Here is a 16,501-nt window from a genome sequence, read left to right as displayed (position 1 = left end):
TCACCCTGAAACTAGCAAATAACCATCATATCTGCCACATCGCAACTGGATACTCCCCAAAGCCCTTAAACAAACAGTTTCAGAAAGCCTTGTTGCAAATAAGAAGAAGCTATCAGACTACTTAAGGGTCTCAAAGTAGGCATCTATGAAATGTTTTACCTATGTTGTCCCAAATAGTCCATTTCAGCTCCGAAAGCCTCGATAGGGTTAACATAGTTGTATCAGTTCTGATCGATGATGATTCTATGGCCCAGACTGGCTGTAAGCCTGCTCAAACCCAGGAATCTCGCCTCGGCCCAAAATTTACATCAAACAAAATCACTGCGGTAGTCTCTTTTTATGCTGACGTGCCCCTTTTACGACTGTTCAACCAGAGCAGTTAGGGTACACCAATCTGGAAAAAGAGGTCGTTGCTCAGACAAAACCCTAGCTACTAGAGATTCTAAACTAGTAAGTATTGTAACCACCGAGCACTCTGCAATAATTACAGCAAACTTTCAGACTCCCACGAAGCTGGGTCCTACACTATCGATGCTGATCCATGACCACAGGTAGAATAGAAAGAAAGCAATATTTAGATGCAACCGAGTAAAACCTGAAACTACTATATTCTATCTTCCTACACCAGTCCTTCTAGAGACTGATACCCAGAGTTTACTATGTTTGTAACAGCCATATTCTCACATCAATACAGTTAAAACCATAGCGACTATACTTGGCTAGTATCAAGGCAACATGAAAGATTGAGGTCAAGACAAAAAGCATTATAGCTTTCGGTCTGTGAATTCAAAAGAAAGTTCAAATTTTGAGAATCATTTCGGTGCTCATTACGGCTCCAACCACTACGTGCTGGTAGTGTCTTTTGTGGACGATTTCGACCTTTCGGGCAGTGTTTTTTCGTCCGAAGTTTTCTTCTTGTGTTGTTCATGGTCCTTATTCGCCTCCTCTTCGTCTCGCTCATCTTCATCTTCATTCTCATTCCAACCTGGTACCAGTTCATTGTCTGCTTCTCCTTCCTCATCGGGGTCCCACCCTCTCAGCACCCTTCTCGCAGCTTCTCTTCCGACGACCGGTAATCTCTGCACTCCATTCTTACGTGCCGCTTCTGGTACCAGCTTTGGGTCCAGTAAACCGATTTGTACCAGAACACTGGCTTGGTCCCAATACACATGCTCGTGATAAAGTTTGCCTCCTCTCAGCCCAACGATGCTGACTACGAGCACTTCAACCCTCTTGTTTGTGGCTGGGACACCTGGTAATATCCACGGCATCTCCTCAGTATGCTTGAAGCGAACGTGAACTTCGTCGACGACCCGATCAGCACCGATGGTGCGGGAAATAAGCGTCAGTTTCATCGATGGCGGGTTGCTGAAGAACTGAGAGTAGAAACGTTCGAGCTCTGATGCTCCGATTCCTCCCGTCAAAGTCGGGATGTGAGTTACGTGAGGGCTTTTGTGTGTTGTGTAAGTTGAAAGCGTTTGGTTTAGGTTTCGAGTGAAGAATTTGCCTGCGCACAAGTTAGCTCGGAGTCTTAGTTCAAGGCTTTCCCATAGTCTTCACAAGTGATAAATCCAACTTCAAAGTGATTAAAAAAAGCGACTTGAGATACTGACCTTGTACGTTTTCTTCCAACACGAGCTCTAAGTCGACGTGGTTGTTGAACGCTTTTCTCGCCACACCTAAGCTCCGACTCCATGCCAACTCAGCAGAAACTTTGTTGTACTCGTCCAGGTCATGCTCGGCAAAACCAGGTTCTGCGTCGTAAGTGTAGGTCGGGTATGCGAGTCGCAGTGTTCCTCCGGTACCAATGCCGTTTTCCACCTTCTTGCGAGTCGTGCGCCGTTTGCCTTGTATCCCTACCATCTGACTCTGCTTCGTGATGCCAATCTCCTCACCTGCAGCGAGATGAACCAGAGCCGTGATGCTGCTGGGGAAGTGCCCTTTAGGGTCTGGAATGGCTGTCGGATAGTACGCGATGAGCAGTCCGAGTTTGAACTCTGGGTTGTTGTCCATGACATGGTAGTGCTCCATGCAGACGGCTGCGGCATCGCCATATGCTGTCAACTATTAGCTGACTTGTACGCACCATCGTCTTTGTCACTACTCGTTACGAACCGACGATTCCAAAAGTCTCGCAGGGTCCCATTTTCTTTTTGCTCAACGATCGGAGCTTGCCCCGGTATTCCTCCGCGCTGCTTCCCATGGATAAATATTCTACATCGAAGCCCTCGTCACGCCATTCAGCTAACGTTAACTGATCGAAATCATCACTTTCCGCACTTATATAGAGCTTCGGTCGCGCTCTCGGGAAATCTTGGGATAGAAAATTAGGATCTCTGTAGCCGGGGCGGTTCCAGTTGTCTGAGATGATGCGCGCATTGCGTCCTTCAGATTCCGGCACGGCGGCCTTGACCAGATTCGGTATGTCAATATTCATGATGAGTTTATCTTACAGCCTGTAGATGTGAAGAAAATGTTTGGTCTGCCAGCTGTAGCAGGTGTTTTTTACCCAACATTTCTTCTTGATTCCATCAAACCGGACGAGTGCCTGAGTTCACCTGATGATGACGTCACTCTGTCAATGTGCTTGGCTATCCAAGTTGTTGGACACAGACCCATCTGCGTGCTGTTTCGTTCTGTCTAAACTGCCCAGAAACTTCCACTGTAGTGAAGCGCCAAATCAGCTGAGTTTCTCCACGCAAGTAATGTCGTTCCAAGTGCCCTCCTCCCTTCATCTCCTCTTCTCGTTTCTTTTAACTTTCTTGATTAGTGTCACACGGACCACTGCATATATCGGGGCATGCATTCAACCCATGCACCCGGCTATTGTTTCCCATATAAAACTAACGGGGATGTCATTTTGTGCATGAAAACCTTCAAATCGGTAATTACCGAATAGACGGTTATATAATCAACCCAATAACCCCTAGACAGTCTCTAAGGAATGGAAGCATCTTTTTTTACCCCATAAGTGGTGGGCAAATTGACTGCGTGACAGTTATGAGCCCAGTACCTCATGGTGACAATTACCAATTGAAAAACCGACTTCCAGAAGGGAGCAGTTCAGACTTATGCCATAGACAAGGGCACTCAATTGACGAAGTTACCGACCCATGAGACTTTGGCAGTCAAGTCCACCAAACAAAACATCAATTCCAATCACACAAGGCTGAACGTTGAAGTATTGAAACATTCAATCACAAAAGAACTTCTGGTCATCAATTCATATCATCAACACTTATCAAAAAATCACAAAAAGTTCATCTCAACTCAGGGGGACTTACCACATCTGAGGAGTTGAACCCAGGACTCTTAACTTGAACCTTATATAAGTTCATGCTCGACCATACCACTGATACGCAGCCAGGAGGGTTGGAATTACGAAACGGAAGAGACACCTAGTTGCTCATTTTATGCCTCTGAAAGCTTCGGGCAGATAAGACGAACAGGTGGTTCACTTTATAGTCTTCGTGTAACGGAACCGATAAGACTTTTTACAAATTGCGAAAACTCCACAACCCTGAATTGAACCCACGAAGGGGAGCTTGCCAGTCTTACGGTCCTTGCGAATAGCTACAAGTTGGGTGGCTAGACCAACTACACTAAACGGCAGGTTCATTAGACAGGGGGGGCGTCTTGCGTTTTGTTGAGAATTGAGGCGTTGAGATTGGCTATATACCCTCAAACCTCTAGGCAACAATCGACAAAATCACCAACTTGAAACAAGAAGTGTCTAGTCACGAACTCAATCTTGGCCACGGCGAAAAATCAACTGCACAACGATCAGAAGAGAGAGACCAGTTCTCTTTTCAAGAGAGATCATGAATTCAACTACGGAAACTGCAAAATACACACAGCGGCTACAGACTGACAGCGACTGGAACCACTGGTTCAACAACTTACAGATGCTGGCAAACGTTCATGAAGTCTGGGACTATGTGAATCCAAAAGGAACCAAGATTAATACTAAGCCAAGATTGGAATTCCCAGACCCAAAAGACCTCAGACAAGAAGAACGAGCAAACTATAGCAACGTTATCAGCTATGGAAAAGCTATCTATCAAGAAGAAAAAGACCAATACAACCAGGTTCGGCGAAGTCTTCTAGAAATTCACAGTTGGATCATGAACACTGTAGCAGCCACTTATATCAGCCAAGTCAGCAAGGAGCAAACAGTCAGGGATATCATAAAAGCTCTTGAAAAACAGCTAGCGCCAGACAACTTTGGGAGACAACAAATGGTATTGGAAAGATATAACAAGCATATGCTATCAATCAAAAGAGCAAAACTTGGAGGATGGCTCATAATCTATCGAGAAATCATGGATGAAGCCCAAACAATCGGAATCCCTGCTCTCAGCGATCCAGTTACTCAAGTCTCTGAGTTCTTGAAAGCAGTCAAGCAAATTGCACCAGATTACTACACATCTGCCTCTTACGACTTCACAAAGCGATACAAGGATGACCCAACCTACAGTTCGATCAGCAAGACTGCTGGAATTGAGCAAGCTAACGATTTCCGCAGTTGGGTGAGAACTTTCCACCCAGACTGGCTGAATGCTGCTCCATTAAAAGACACGAGTTTCGCTACTTGGCAAGGAGAAAACGAACAAGGAATAAAACAGGGGGCAAAACGAGAGCAAAAGTGTGCAGCTTGCCCAAACGAAAGTCACCGATTTGTTGATTGCAAACATGCCAACCCTAAGAAGCGAGGCCCAAACTATCATGAAGATAATCCAGAAAATAAGAAAGCACTGGAAAGATTGAATGAGTATCTCCAGAAGAAACCACACTTAAAGAGAATAGTTGAAAAACTACGAAAAGGGGCAAGCGATCAGCAGTCTCAAAAGTCCCCAGATCGAGCAACATCTTCCTCAAACTGGAGAAACACTACACAATCATCATCCCACTATACTCAAGAAGTGTCTGATGGAGAAGGATCACTCTCATCTTTCGTCACTATCGTCAATCAAGGAGAAGCAAGTCTCTATTCAGGATTCCCACTGTCAGACAGTGTGATAGTAGACTCAGGAACAGGATTCCACATCTGCAACGACTCCTCAAGACTTCATGATCTCGACTACACAGTCACAAAAGACTTCACCACTGGAGGAGGAGATGTACATGCAATTGCGAAAGGCACAATGATCATCAAACCAAACCAAGGCGGCAAATCCAACAACAAGGAGATCAAAGTCAGAAATGTATGGCTTGTGCCTGGATACCCAACATCGCTCCTTGGGACAGAACCGCTGAAGCAAAAAGGGATCATCTTTACAACAGGAATACCGGGTCTTATCGACTCAAAAGGCAGACTTCTATTCAAAACACCAAACCGATATGGTCAATACATTATTGAAGCTGGCCCAGCTCTGCTGAACAATACCTCGTTCAGCAATACCGAGAAGACTGTGAGATTCAGCCCAACCGTAGAAAGGAAACCAACCAAAGGTTTTCAGTCAACAAGACAACCACTCCCAACATCATCAGCAGAAGCCAAGTTGTGGCATGAGAGACTTGGTCATCCAGGCGCTGAGGGACTGGAACAGCTACTTAAAACAGCTCTTGGGATACAGATAAAAGGAATCACAAAAGTGGAATGTGATGCCTGTGCTGTTGGGAAGGCAACTCGCCAAATTTCCCGCAGAAACCCAGACCATTGGCCAACTGCTGTAGGAGATTATCTATCTCTCGACTTCTTTACACTTAGCAAAGCATACAATGGGGAGAAGGTGATCCTGCTGGTCAGCGATGGCTGGTCAGGGTTCTTCTGGATAAGAACTCTTCGTACTCGAAAGGAGGGACTACAAGCTATGACAGAATTAGCAGCATACCTCGAGAGACAGTGCTTTATCAAAATCTCTATTCTACGCCTAGATTGGGAGGTTGCTTTACGCAATGCGTTTGAACTATGGGCAGCTGTGAATGGATATATGATTGAAAGATCAGCTGAGTACACTGGTGCTCAAAACCCAGCAGAAAGAGCTGGAGGTGCTGTGTTTATGATCATGAGAGCACTTCGATTTCAATCTCGCTTTCCTGAATTGATGGCACCAGAGCTGGCAAAAGCAGCAGTTTATCTGTCAAACAGATTGCCTCGAAGACGCCACAAGTGGCAGACACCATTGGGGTTGGTCAACACTTGGCTGAACTCTCATCAACAGTCTACCCACAAGAGGGCTGAAAAGCCACAACTAGCACACTTGAGGCGATATGGCTGCAGAGCTTACCCCTTGACACAAAACTACAAGAGAGGAATAGAAAAGTCAAACAAAACTGCGCCAAGAGCTCATATTGGCTATCTATGTGGTTATGACAGCACAAATATCTACAGAATCTGGATCCCAGCAATAGGAAAAGTCATGAGAACTAGAGACGTTACTTTCGACGAAAACACGCTGTATGATCCAAGGATTGAGGATACCAGCAAGTTAAGCCAAATGGAACTTGAATTCCAGTTCACAGAAATGGATATCCCATTCACAAATCCAATTGAACAAGACCTAGACACAGCTGGCTGGGATGGAGAAGATTTCAGCGATAATATTACCGGGCCACTACCCGCCTCGAATCCAGCCGCTCAAGAAACAACACCGGCAACACCGATGCAGGAGAAAGAATCAGGGGATTTTCAATTACCTACACCCACTTCTCTATCACCAACAGTACAGCTGTCAGATTCTCAAACAACTGAGGGGGTGAGGGAGACTCCAGAAACTCCAGAAGTATCGCCAACTCCAGAACAATCGGATCAAAGTGAGACCATAGAGGAAACCTCAACAGACCGACTCGAACTACAACAGACACCAGTCATAGAATTGGAACCAGAAGAAATCATACCACAAGATTCCTCCACAGTAATCCCAAACATAGCGAGAAGGGGAAGACCTCGTGGCAGCAGAAATCACAACATCTACAATCGATCAGCCCCTCTTGGTCAAACAAATCAACAGCCACCAGAAGCAACAAGATCATCACAAAGACTGAGAAGAGCAAGAGAATCCCACTTCACACTGCAATCTACGGATACAGTAAAAGGAAGAGATCAATGGGATGCATCAGCAGATGATTTAGGCAATCCACACCAAAAGACACTTCCACCAGTTCCAAAGAATTACAGTGAAGCGATCAAACACCAATACAGTCACAAATGGATTGCTGCAATGAATATTGAGAACAGATCACTATGGCAAATGGGCACGTTTGAAATGATTGATCTTGGCAATATTGATCAAGACACTCAGCGAATTATCCCATTGAAGTGGGTATTCACATATAAGGGCAGCAAAGGATATCTCAAGAAGTTCAAAGCGAGGATCTGTGTTCGAGGAGATCTCCAACCGACAAATGAACTAGAGACCTATGCCTCAACGCTTGCTGGTATATCGCTGCGAAGTCTCATGGCAATTGTGGCGAGATTTGACTTAGAGACTCTTCAATTGGACGCAGTCAACGCATTTACACATGCCACAATTGATGAGGAAGTCTATGTTTGGTTTCCTCCAGGATTCAGACAAGAGGGATACTGTCTTGCCCTGCGAAAAGCACTATATGGATTGAGACGAAGCCCACTGCTATGGCAAAAGAATCTGGAGAGATCATTCAAGAAGCTTGGCCTTATCCCACTCCAAGAAGATGACTGTATCTACACCAATCAATACTTCATAGTATTCCACTTTGTGGACGATATTGGGGTTATATACCATAAAAAGCATGAAACCAAAGTAAAAGAAGCAGTTCAACAACTCAAAAAGGAGTATGAAATGAAAGATATGGGAGAATTGAGTATCTTCCTAGGAGTCAGAATAATAAGAGAACGAAAAACCCGTCAACTATGGATGAGTCTCGACAACTATATATCTAAGGTCACTGAAGAATTCAAGATCAGAACCTCAACCAAGCGACGCCAAACACCTATGGCAATAGATAACCTGGTCCCAAGTCCTGGTCAGGCTACGCCAGAGGAAATCAACTACTATCAACGGAAGGTTGGATCAATCAACTATGCTGGAGTGATTGGCAGACCAGATATAGCTCGAACAAGCTCGAGACTAGCAGAATTCCTATCAAATCCATCTTCTGAACACCAGAAAGCAGCATATGAATGCTTACAATATCTTGAGGACAACAAATACCTCGCTATCGAGTTCAACTGCAAAGGGGAAGGAGTCCTCTACTGCGCCTCAGACGCTTCATTCGCTGATGACTCTGTCACTCGAAAAAGCACTCAAGGATATGTGATGATGCTATTCGGAGGTCCAATTCATTGGAAAGCAGTCAAACAACGAAGAGTAGTCACTTCAAGCACAGAAGCTGAGCTTGCTGCTTTGACAGCAGCCACAAGAGAATATATGGCAACCATTCGACTCATGGAACAATTGAATCTCCAATTAGATGATAAATACATCATGCAATGCGACAATAAGCAAACTCTTCGACTATTGATTGCTGAAAGACCCCAAGCGACTAGCAAATTACGCCATATCAATATCAACAACTTATGGCTTCGCCAGGAATTACAGAAGGGATCAATTGACTTTCAATGGGTTCCAACCAACGAAATGGTGGCAGACGGTATGACTAAAGCAATGCCAGCCCAAAAACACAACCACTTTATCGCCCAATTGGGTATGGCGAATATTGAACATTTGATCGAGAAGAACGCAGTATGAATCTGGAATTTGGTAGTAAGTATACGGAGTTCTGAATAGTATCATTTCTGTATTTGAATGAGAATACAGAGAATCAACCTACAACAGGTTGCCTCTCTGAGGGGGTGTGTCACACGGACCACTGCATATATCGGGGCATGCATTCAACCCATGCACCCGGCTATTGTTTCCCATATAAAACTAACGGGGATGTCATTTTGTGCATGAAAACCTTCAAATCGGTAATTACCGAATAGACGGTTATATAATCAACCCAATAACCCCTAGACAGTCTCTAAGGAATGGAAGCATCTTTTTTTACCCCATAAGTGGTGGGCAAATTGACTGCGTGACAATTAGCCTATTCTAGCCGGCCGCCAAATCTCATGTTAAAAACCTTCACCCCCAAGATTAACTACTTCTTCGGGTCCCTACAGTAGGGTCCTACCTATTCATACCTCGGCTAGCTTCGGCCTTGGTCATGTGAAGTTCCAGATGCTCTCATGTTAAGATACATTGGCTGATGCCGAAACTTGATGCAATCCCAGGATCAGCACCCCAGGACAGAAGTAATTCCATCGCGTCTTCATATCCATTGTTGAGCGCTTTCATCAAAGGCGCACAAACATCTATTTTCTTGCATTTAATAGAGTCATCGCAAAGCATGATCAAGATGGGCGAATTCTCTTTAAGAAGAGCGTTTTAGACGCGTATTACTTCCTGTGCATCTACCTTTCTTGATCCTTATGTGTCTTACAATTCTCAGGATCAAAAGGTCTTTATTTTGCCCATAGTTATGGATGCGCACTGCGAGCACTTCAACAGCATTAAGGACCATACTCTTGTTGGTATTGCTGTGACAGGGCTACGTCATAGTCAAATATGGCGTGAAGCTGTGCCCACGCATGTTCCCTACTGAAGTACAGCTAAGAAACGAGTGATCAACTTGTTAGCTTTTGCGTTTAGCTCAATCGGGCCTCTGCTCTGTGCAAGGTGCTAAAGGCCGGTGTGCAGCTGCCACTACAGCCCTAGGCAGGGTCAGATCCTTTACAATTGCATCCTGACGCCGCGCACCATTTATACACTTAAATCTGCAAAGTTCTCTTCGCTGAAGTGATGTTGGAGGATGGCCAAGACATATGAAGTGGATTTCGGAAAATGAGACAAGAGTATACAACTAGTTGAGTGTTTTGTTAATGGCTTGAGAGGAATAGTCACATATAGATAAGCTCCATCACCGTCAGACTAGAATGACAACATATGCAGTAAGTAAGACGTTTCACAGCCCCCTTTCAAAAGTGTTAAGTACCGGCATTGTAGGTTTCACAGGGGGTGAAACAGGGGGTGAAACGGAATTCCGTTCGTCAATAACAAATAACAGTAAATTGGTTCTAATCGATGGTTCATGATGATAGTTGAAAGTGGTGTTGTTGACTAGAAGGTGGGGATATTCCCCCTTGGCCTGTCACGTGGGTCTGGGAGGCTTGGGCCTCTCAGCCTGGCGGGCGTGTGGCTGGAAGTGCCACACGGCTCCGTATTCCAACTATCGCAACACTGGAAACTCTCTTTTTATGGTGTTGAAGCGGTTGGAATACGTTGTCCCTATACAGTTCCGTCTCCTCGTCAATTCGGCCTCCTATCCCTACTTTCTCCCGTAGTTACGGTCTTGTTACCCATCCCTCCATACGTGTCGTTATCGTGTTGCTATCAACGAATCTCTCGAGGGCTCGATTTGGTTTGCTCTTCGTGAGGGCATCAGCAGGGTTGTCTTCGCCGTTAATCCAACGAATTTCTTGTAGTTCTCGTCTTTCGTACGATTGTCTCAACGCCATGATATCGATCATGAGTCGCTTTTCTTTGGTAGTGCCCAGCTTCACGAGACACTCGTACAGCGAATAAGAATCGGTACAGACAACTGTCTGAATCGTTGGTAGGTTGAGGTGGTCAGTGATTGTCGCCAGGGTTGTGGCGAGGGCGTAGGCCATATCGACGCTAGCGACCATCCCGTAGATCTCTGACGCTAATACGCTGCGGGTGACTCGTTTACTCTTCGTAGAGCTGTAATGAACGAGGTTACCGTGAATCGTGAATTCTCCGTTGTTGCTGTCAGAGGAAGTGTCGTTGGCTAGGATGATCAGAAACCCTAATTGGGAGGAGAGGTCGTGGTTATTAGCGAACGACCCGTCAACGAAAACGAATAGCTTGGCTGTTGTAAGGTCGAGTGGGATAAACGTTATTCCTCGGTTAGGCGATTCTATTTGCCATCGAATCCGTTGATTCAGTGCTTTTATCGCTTCTGGCGAGGGGTCTTGGTGTTGGGCAGCAGTGGATAAATCGAAACAGGCCTCGGGTTGGCAAATTGACGCGATGTACGCCCCTCTGGCGCGTTGTTCGACATATTGCTGTTTTGGGTTGGGTTTAGTAGTCTCAATACATCGTAACTTCTTGGCTTGTCCCTTTTGCCTCAAATTGATCGAATTGTCGGTTGACAGCGCGATTATCCCTCCGTTGAATTGGAGGGGTTCGTCAATTGTGAGGATATTCTTCGCTTTTGCCGTAAAAGCCGCTTTTTCTAACTGTTCGTCTTCTAATTGTGAGAACGCCTTGTCTGACAAACCGAGGGTATCGTCGGTTTGCATGCCGATACAGCCAAAGTGTGGATTTTCGGTAGATGAGATCAATAGGCATGGATCGTACGAAGAAGTAACCATCTGGAGATTCTCTCTGTGATGCTTGTGATACGTTGCCCACCAGTGGGTTCCAGCTTCTGCGATTCCGTACAGAGGCTTCACAACCTCCATAATGGTCCCTTTTGGGTACTGGTCTTGAATTTGCTTCGGTGGGTAGGCGAGAATAGTACGATTGAGCCTTGTGGAGGATTGAACGTAGGCTTGTGTGATATCTCGAAGCCATAGTTGTTTCCCTTCTCGTAGGAGTGACGGGGTAATTGACAGAATTAGCCGTTGACTCGCCCGCTGAATCGTTGGCGATTGGGTCAATATAGCCTTCTTGCCATCGTCGGCGTAACCCTGTATTACAAGTCTCGATTTCTCGTAGGGTTCGGTTGTTTTACCCTTGACTTCGTTGACGATACGAGATCGGAAGATTCGTACGTTCTGGTGCCTTCTCTTATTGAACTGGGTGAATTTGAACACTCCTCTAGCGATGAGGCTGTTGATCTCTTGTTTAGTTGACTGTTCGAACGGTTCGCCTGGTGTAGTAATAACACCTTCTCGTCGTAGTTTGATTGCCAATTCTTCGTCTGCTTGCTCCTTAATCGATAGGAATATTTGTTGATAATCCGGGTCATCGTTGAATTCCTCTGTGAAGTGGGCGATTGGCAGTGGTCTCTTCCGGGGTCTGCCCGGGCGTCTTCTCGGTGGCTCCGGTGCCTCTTGCGGTTCGTCCGGTTCACTGCCTCCGCCGGCGACGATAATTTCGTCGCGTACTACTTCCTGCTGCGGTATCTCAGCTTCGGGTTCTTCTTCTTCTGGCGCGGCGATGGAATTAGGTGGTTGATCGGGATCTTCGTAGTATGGTTTGACTACGGTAGACCGGAAGGTCTTCGGACCACGTGGCGTATCGACAGTACAGGTTTCGCCGTTTATGGCTGCTAAAGTAAACGGTCCGGTCCAGCCCTTCTTTTCGCGCCATACTCGTACTTGCGACCGTAGCGGTAAATTAACAATTGGCCCTGTATCAGGGCCATTGCGGGTGGCGATAGCTTCTGCCACCTGTCGCCTTGCGTGAAGTTCGCGTACTTCGCTCGTCGCCTTCTTAATCGCTTTCGCCCGCCTTGTGACTTCGGGAGATGGCGGCGAATCGTCGGTAATTCGTGGGTACGAGCCGAATACCAAGAGTGTTGGCACTATTCCGTTCGGGCCAGCAGTATCGTTGACTGCTTTGACTGCTGTTTGAAGTGCTGATTCTGGCGTAATTGTTGGGTCTTCTGCTCTGATGATTTCGTACGCCCTCCTTAGAGGTGTATGGTATCGTTCAACTTTCCCAATACTGTTGTGGGCTTCTATGGGAATTTCCTTGATTTCAATTGCCATTCCTCTCGCCGCGTTTCGGAATTCTGTTGAGCGGAAGTTTGTTCCAGCGTCGGTAACTAGCCAGTCTGGGGGTCCCTGATACACATCTATCCAGCAGAGGCGTAGGGCTTCCCAAGTGGCTTTCGCAGAAATGTCCTCAAGGAACCGGGCGGCGTTGAACGCCGTGGCGGTATCGACGACGTGGAGGACCGGTCTGTTACCCTCAAGGTACATCACGTCGGCGATAACCTCGTAGTTGAATTCGTAATCGTCTCGTAACGTGAATTTGAACCGTGATGGCGCTGGTGCGTGCATTTGGCATCGATGGCAGACTTTCGATAGTTGCTCAATTGCCGTAATTTCAACTGGGTGGCCGGCCCTCTGGAGCACCTTGTGTAATCGTTGAACAGATGGGTGTCCGAAGCGACGGTGAACCCGTCGCAATTCAGCGTCTGTGAGGTGGTTCCAGGCGAGTGGTTTCTCCTTATCGAGTAATAACCATGGGTGGCCCCATTTGCGAATAATAGGTACGACCTTATTTCCTTGGATGAGGGTATTCGTAACGTTGTTAAAGTAGACCTTCAATCGGTCCATATCTCCTAGGCACATAAGGAAGGGAGTGTTAGTCTCAATAACGTGAAATTTGACGCTTCCAAACGGCGTTGGCACTTTGGTAGTCCCTATAGACTCCAGTGGTATCCCATCGCCGAATTTCACTGTAACGCCGCCAGCCGCCTCAGTGTTTAACGTAATTCCTTCGTAAATTTGTTGTAGGGCCACGAATTGTGGGTGGCCAGCGGTTGAGAATCCTGCTGCGCCCGAGTCGGGCATGATCCCTTGGAAGTTCTGGGCAGAGTAGCGTCCCTCGAGTGTGAATTGCGAAGGTAGCTCTTTCGGTTCTGGTTGGTTGCGGAAGAGGTCTTCTTTCGTAATAGCATGGCGGGTTGACTGGTCTGCTAGGATCGTGGCGATCCTGTTGCCGTCAATTGCTGTTGTAGTGAAATAGGCGGTGACCTGGAATTGACTGTCGCTGCCGGTCTCTTCCTCTTCGTCACTTTCACTGGTTTGTTCGGTTACGTGGTAGTATTGCTGGGGGTCTTCGGCGGTAGGTTGTAGGTCTAACCCGTCGAAACCCTCGTATTGGACGAGAAATTGGCCATATGCTGGAAGTGACGTATCCTGGGCATATTGGGTGGTTTTGAACTTCTCGTACGCTTTTCGTCTCTCTTCTGTGGTGTGTTTGGTTGACCAGCAGTTAGGTTTTCCACACACGTAGCACTTCTTAGGCGTTGGCGGTAATAGGGGTCTGTCACGGCTTCTTCCTCGTGATGATCGACTTCGTGATGAACGACTGTATCGTGAATAACGCCCTCGACCGTTGAAAGTTCTGTCGGTCCAGTACTGCTCTGGTGGGTTGGCTACTGTGTTGAATTGTTGTTGGTTGAGACGGGTAGCTGTCTCGATCGACGAGATTAATTGGCTGCGAAGTCCCTCGTACGTCTCAGCCGGTACAAATAACGCCATTGCACACTCTGGAATATCTCTACAAGCGTGTAGAAGTTGGGTATGGAGGGATCGGTCGTTGTGATCCTGTTGTGGCAAACCGGGCTGAATCTTGCTTAATTTGTCACATAGTATGTCAAAACACTCCGATTTGGTCTTTCCAGGGTTATCGCGAATGATTTGGGGAAGAGTAGTTGTATTCCACTGCGTAACGTACGCTTGTTGCCTTTCCCTAGTCTCGAAGTGTGATTTCAATTGGTTGATCATGGTCTCGAAGTTGGGCTGTGGGTTGATCACTTTAATCGAGGCGTAGAAGTAGGTTTTGGCTATTCCTTTCAGTATTAGGGGAAGTGCCCTGTTGTATTGGGAGGTGTGAATTCCCAGCATTCTACAGTGATCCACGAATACTGGCATCTTCTTTTCGAGTACATCGTACATATCGCCGCTGTATTTCATATCGTCGGGGTACAGTTTCGCGAATTCTGTTAATTGCTTTCCGATACGGTCTGTTGACTCGTATGGTTGGAAGTCTGTTAACGGAGAGACCGTGGGATGTGGCGGTCGGTACGGTAGTTGCCACTGTTGTTGTTCTTGTGGAGGAGGTGGCTGTAGGGTTGGTTCGACTCTTCCTCCTGTGCTGTTGGCTACTGTTGCCGGTCTCGTGATCTCTTCGTGGAATTCGGGGTCTTTTATCAGAGCCTTCAGGTTGCGATATCTCTTGACGCCTTGTTCGAGTTCTTGGGGTGACCAGTAGTGGAATTCTTCCTTTTTGAGGGCTAATGCCACGTTTTTCGAGATTTTCTTGCCATCCATTTCGACGTAGACGCCGTTACCGATTAAATAGTCTCTGAAGAATCGTAGGATTGGGGGAGGTACGTTCTGGAAGTCTTCTTCTGACCAGTCGGCGAAATCGGGAGAAACTTCGTTCCATAGCTCGAGGCCCGTGAGATTCCTCTTCTCATAGGTCTCAAGTAGGAAACCCATATAGGAACCCAGTTGCTGTGGGCTAGCGTTTGTAAGGTCGATTGCCCAGTTGCCCCATACTGCTGGATCGATCATACTTTCGATTCTCTGTGGGATGGGGACTGTTGATTGGCTTTTGGCAGTGACGCCGCTCGCGGGCGATCCTTCTCGTGAATTTCGCTCCATTCTGACAGTATAAAAGGATTACTTCGTAGATTCTCTCGTGAATCTCTCTTTCTCGCTTCGGGCTTCGCTCCTCACTGTTGGGAAGTTTAGAATCTAGCGGACAGTTGGCCTTATGACGCCCACAACCACGTGCGTTTCTCCTAAGCCGCAGCCTCGGAGGCGTATACGTATAGCTGTATAGGCGGATTACCGCCGGTAGTCTCCGCTCGCCTTTCGGCGTGTTCTTCTTCTAGTGGGGAGGTCTCTTGTGGCAGGCGCCTCGCGGTTGGCACCTCGTCTGGGGATTTATTGAGAAACTAGCGGGCGCCTCGTGATTGGCACCGCGCGTGGGGGATAGTTGTAGTTGGGGAAGTTGTTATCCCTTGTGGGATTCGTGAATCTTCGCCCTTGTGGCGTGAAGAGGTTGGAAGACCGTCGATTCGGTAGGTCTCTTCTTCTGGTGATTGAAAACGCGTGATGGAACGCTCTTGCCAGCGATAATTGGCTGCGATTAACCTTATCCCGCCCAGGGTGAGCGTAGCAGTCCCTAGGTTACTCGAATAATCGGATTGCTGGTAGATTCGAGGAAAAGAAGCTTTCTTCTGCTGGTTTCCGTAGATCCCAGTTACTCTCGCTTCTTCTCTCGTTAGCACGAAATCCCTACTTTTACCTGGGCTTGGGTATCCAGTTCAAGAAGTCGTCTCTTCTGGTGTTGACCTTGCTGATCTGCGGTTTGTCCGTAGCAGAGTGGTAATTGTGAAGTTAACCAAATTAATGGCAACTGTGAGGTTTACCACTGATCAGTGTAGGTTTCACAGGGGGTGAAACAGGGGGTGAAACGGAATTCCGTTCGTCAATAACAAATAACAGTAAATTGGTTCTAATCGATGGTTCATGATGATAGTTGAAAGTGGTGTTGTTGACTAGAAGGTGGGGATATTCCCCCTTGGCCTGTCACGTGGGTCTGGGAGGCTTGGGCCTCTCAGCCTGGCGGGCGTGTGGCTGGAAGTGCCACACGGCTCCGTATTCCAACTATCGCAACAGGCATACATCGTAGCAGATGTGTAAGTCAATGACTCAAATGAATGAACAGACTTTGAGAGTAAATAATACGAGCACTCGGCGATCATAGATGATCAGAGCATTTCCCAGAAAAGCCATACAAGACATGAAAGAGGTCACTTA

General features: G+C 46.8%; 2 protein-coding genes across 2 annotated transcripts; both read right to left on the bottom strand.

Annotated features, from left to right (window-relative positions):
• Positions 1–842: 842 nt before the first annotated feature.
• CTRU02_211446 (uncharacterized protein) lies at positions 843–2,437 on the bottom strand (the record flags this gene model as incomplete). The annotated part of the gene is made up of 3 exons (XM_036720470.1): positions 843–1,507; positions 1,614–2,057; positions 2,116–2,437. The coding sequence occupies 3 exons, from the start codon at positions 2,435–2,437 to the stop codon at positions 843–845; spliced, it is 1,431 nt and encodes a 476-aa protein (XP_036588213.1).
• A 7,872-nt stretch (positions 2,438–10,309) lies between these two features.
• Positions 10,310–15,337, bottom strand: CTRU02_211445 (uncharacterized protein; the record flags this gene model as incomplete). Its single annotated transcript, XM_036720468.2, has 1 exon — positions 10,310–15,337. One exon carries the CDS (start codon positions 15,335–15,337, stop codon positions 10,310–10,312), a length of 5,028 nt encoding a protein of 1,675 aa, XP_036588211.2.
• Between the last annotated feature and the right edge of the window lie 1,164 nt (positions 15,338–16,501).

Source organism: Colletotrichum truncatum (assembly GCF_014235925.2).
Source record: "Colletotrichum truncatum strain CMES1059 chromosome Unknown Contig_0007, whole genome shotgun sequence".
In the NCBI taxonomy this organism is placed as follows: Eukaryota; Fungi; Ascomycota; class Sordariomycetes; order Glomerellales; family Glomerellaceae; genus Colletotrichum; species Colletotrichum truncatum.
This window is presented reverse-complemented; position numbering and strand designations above follow the sequence as displayed.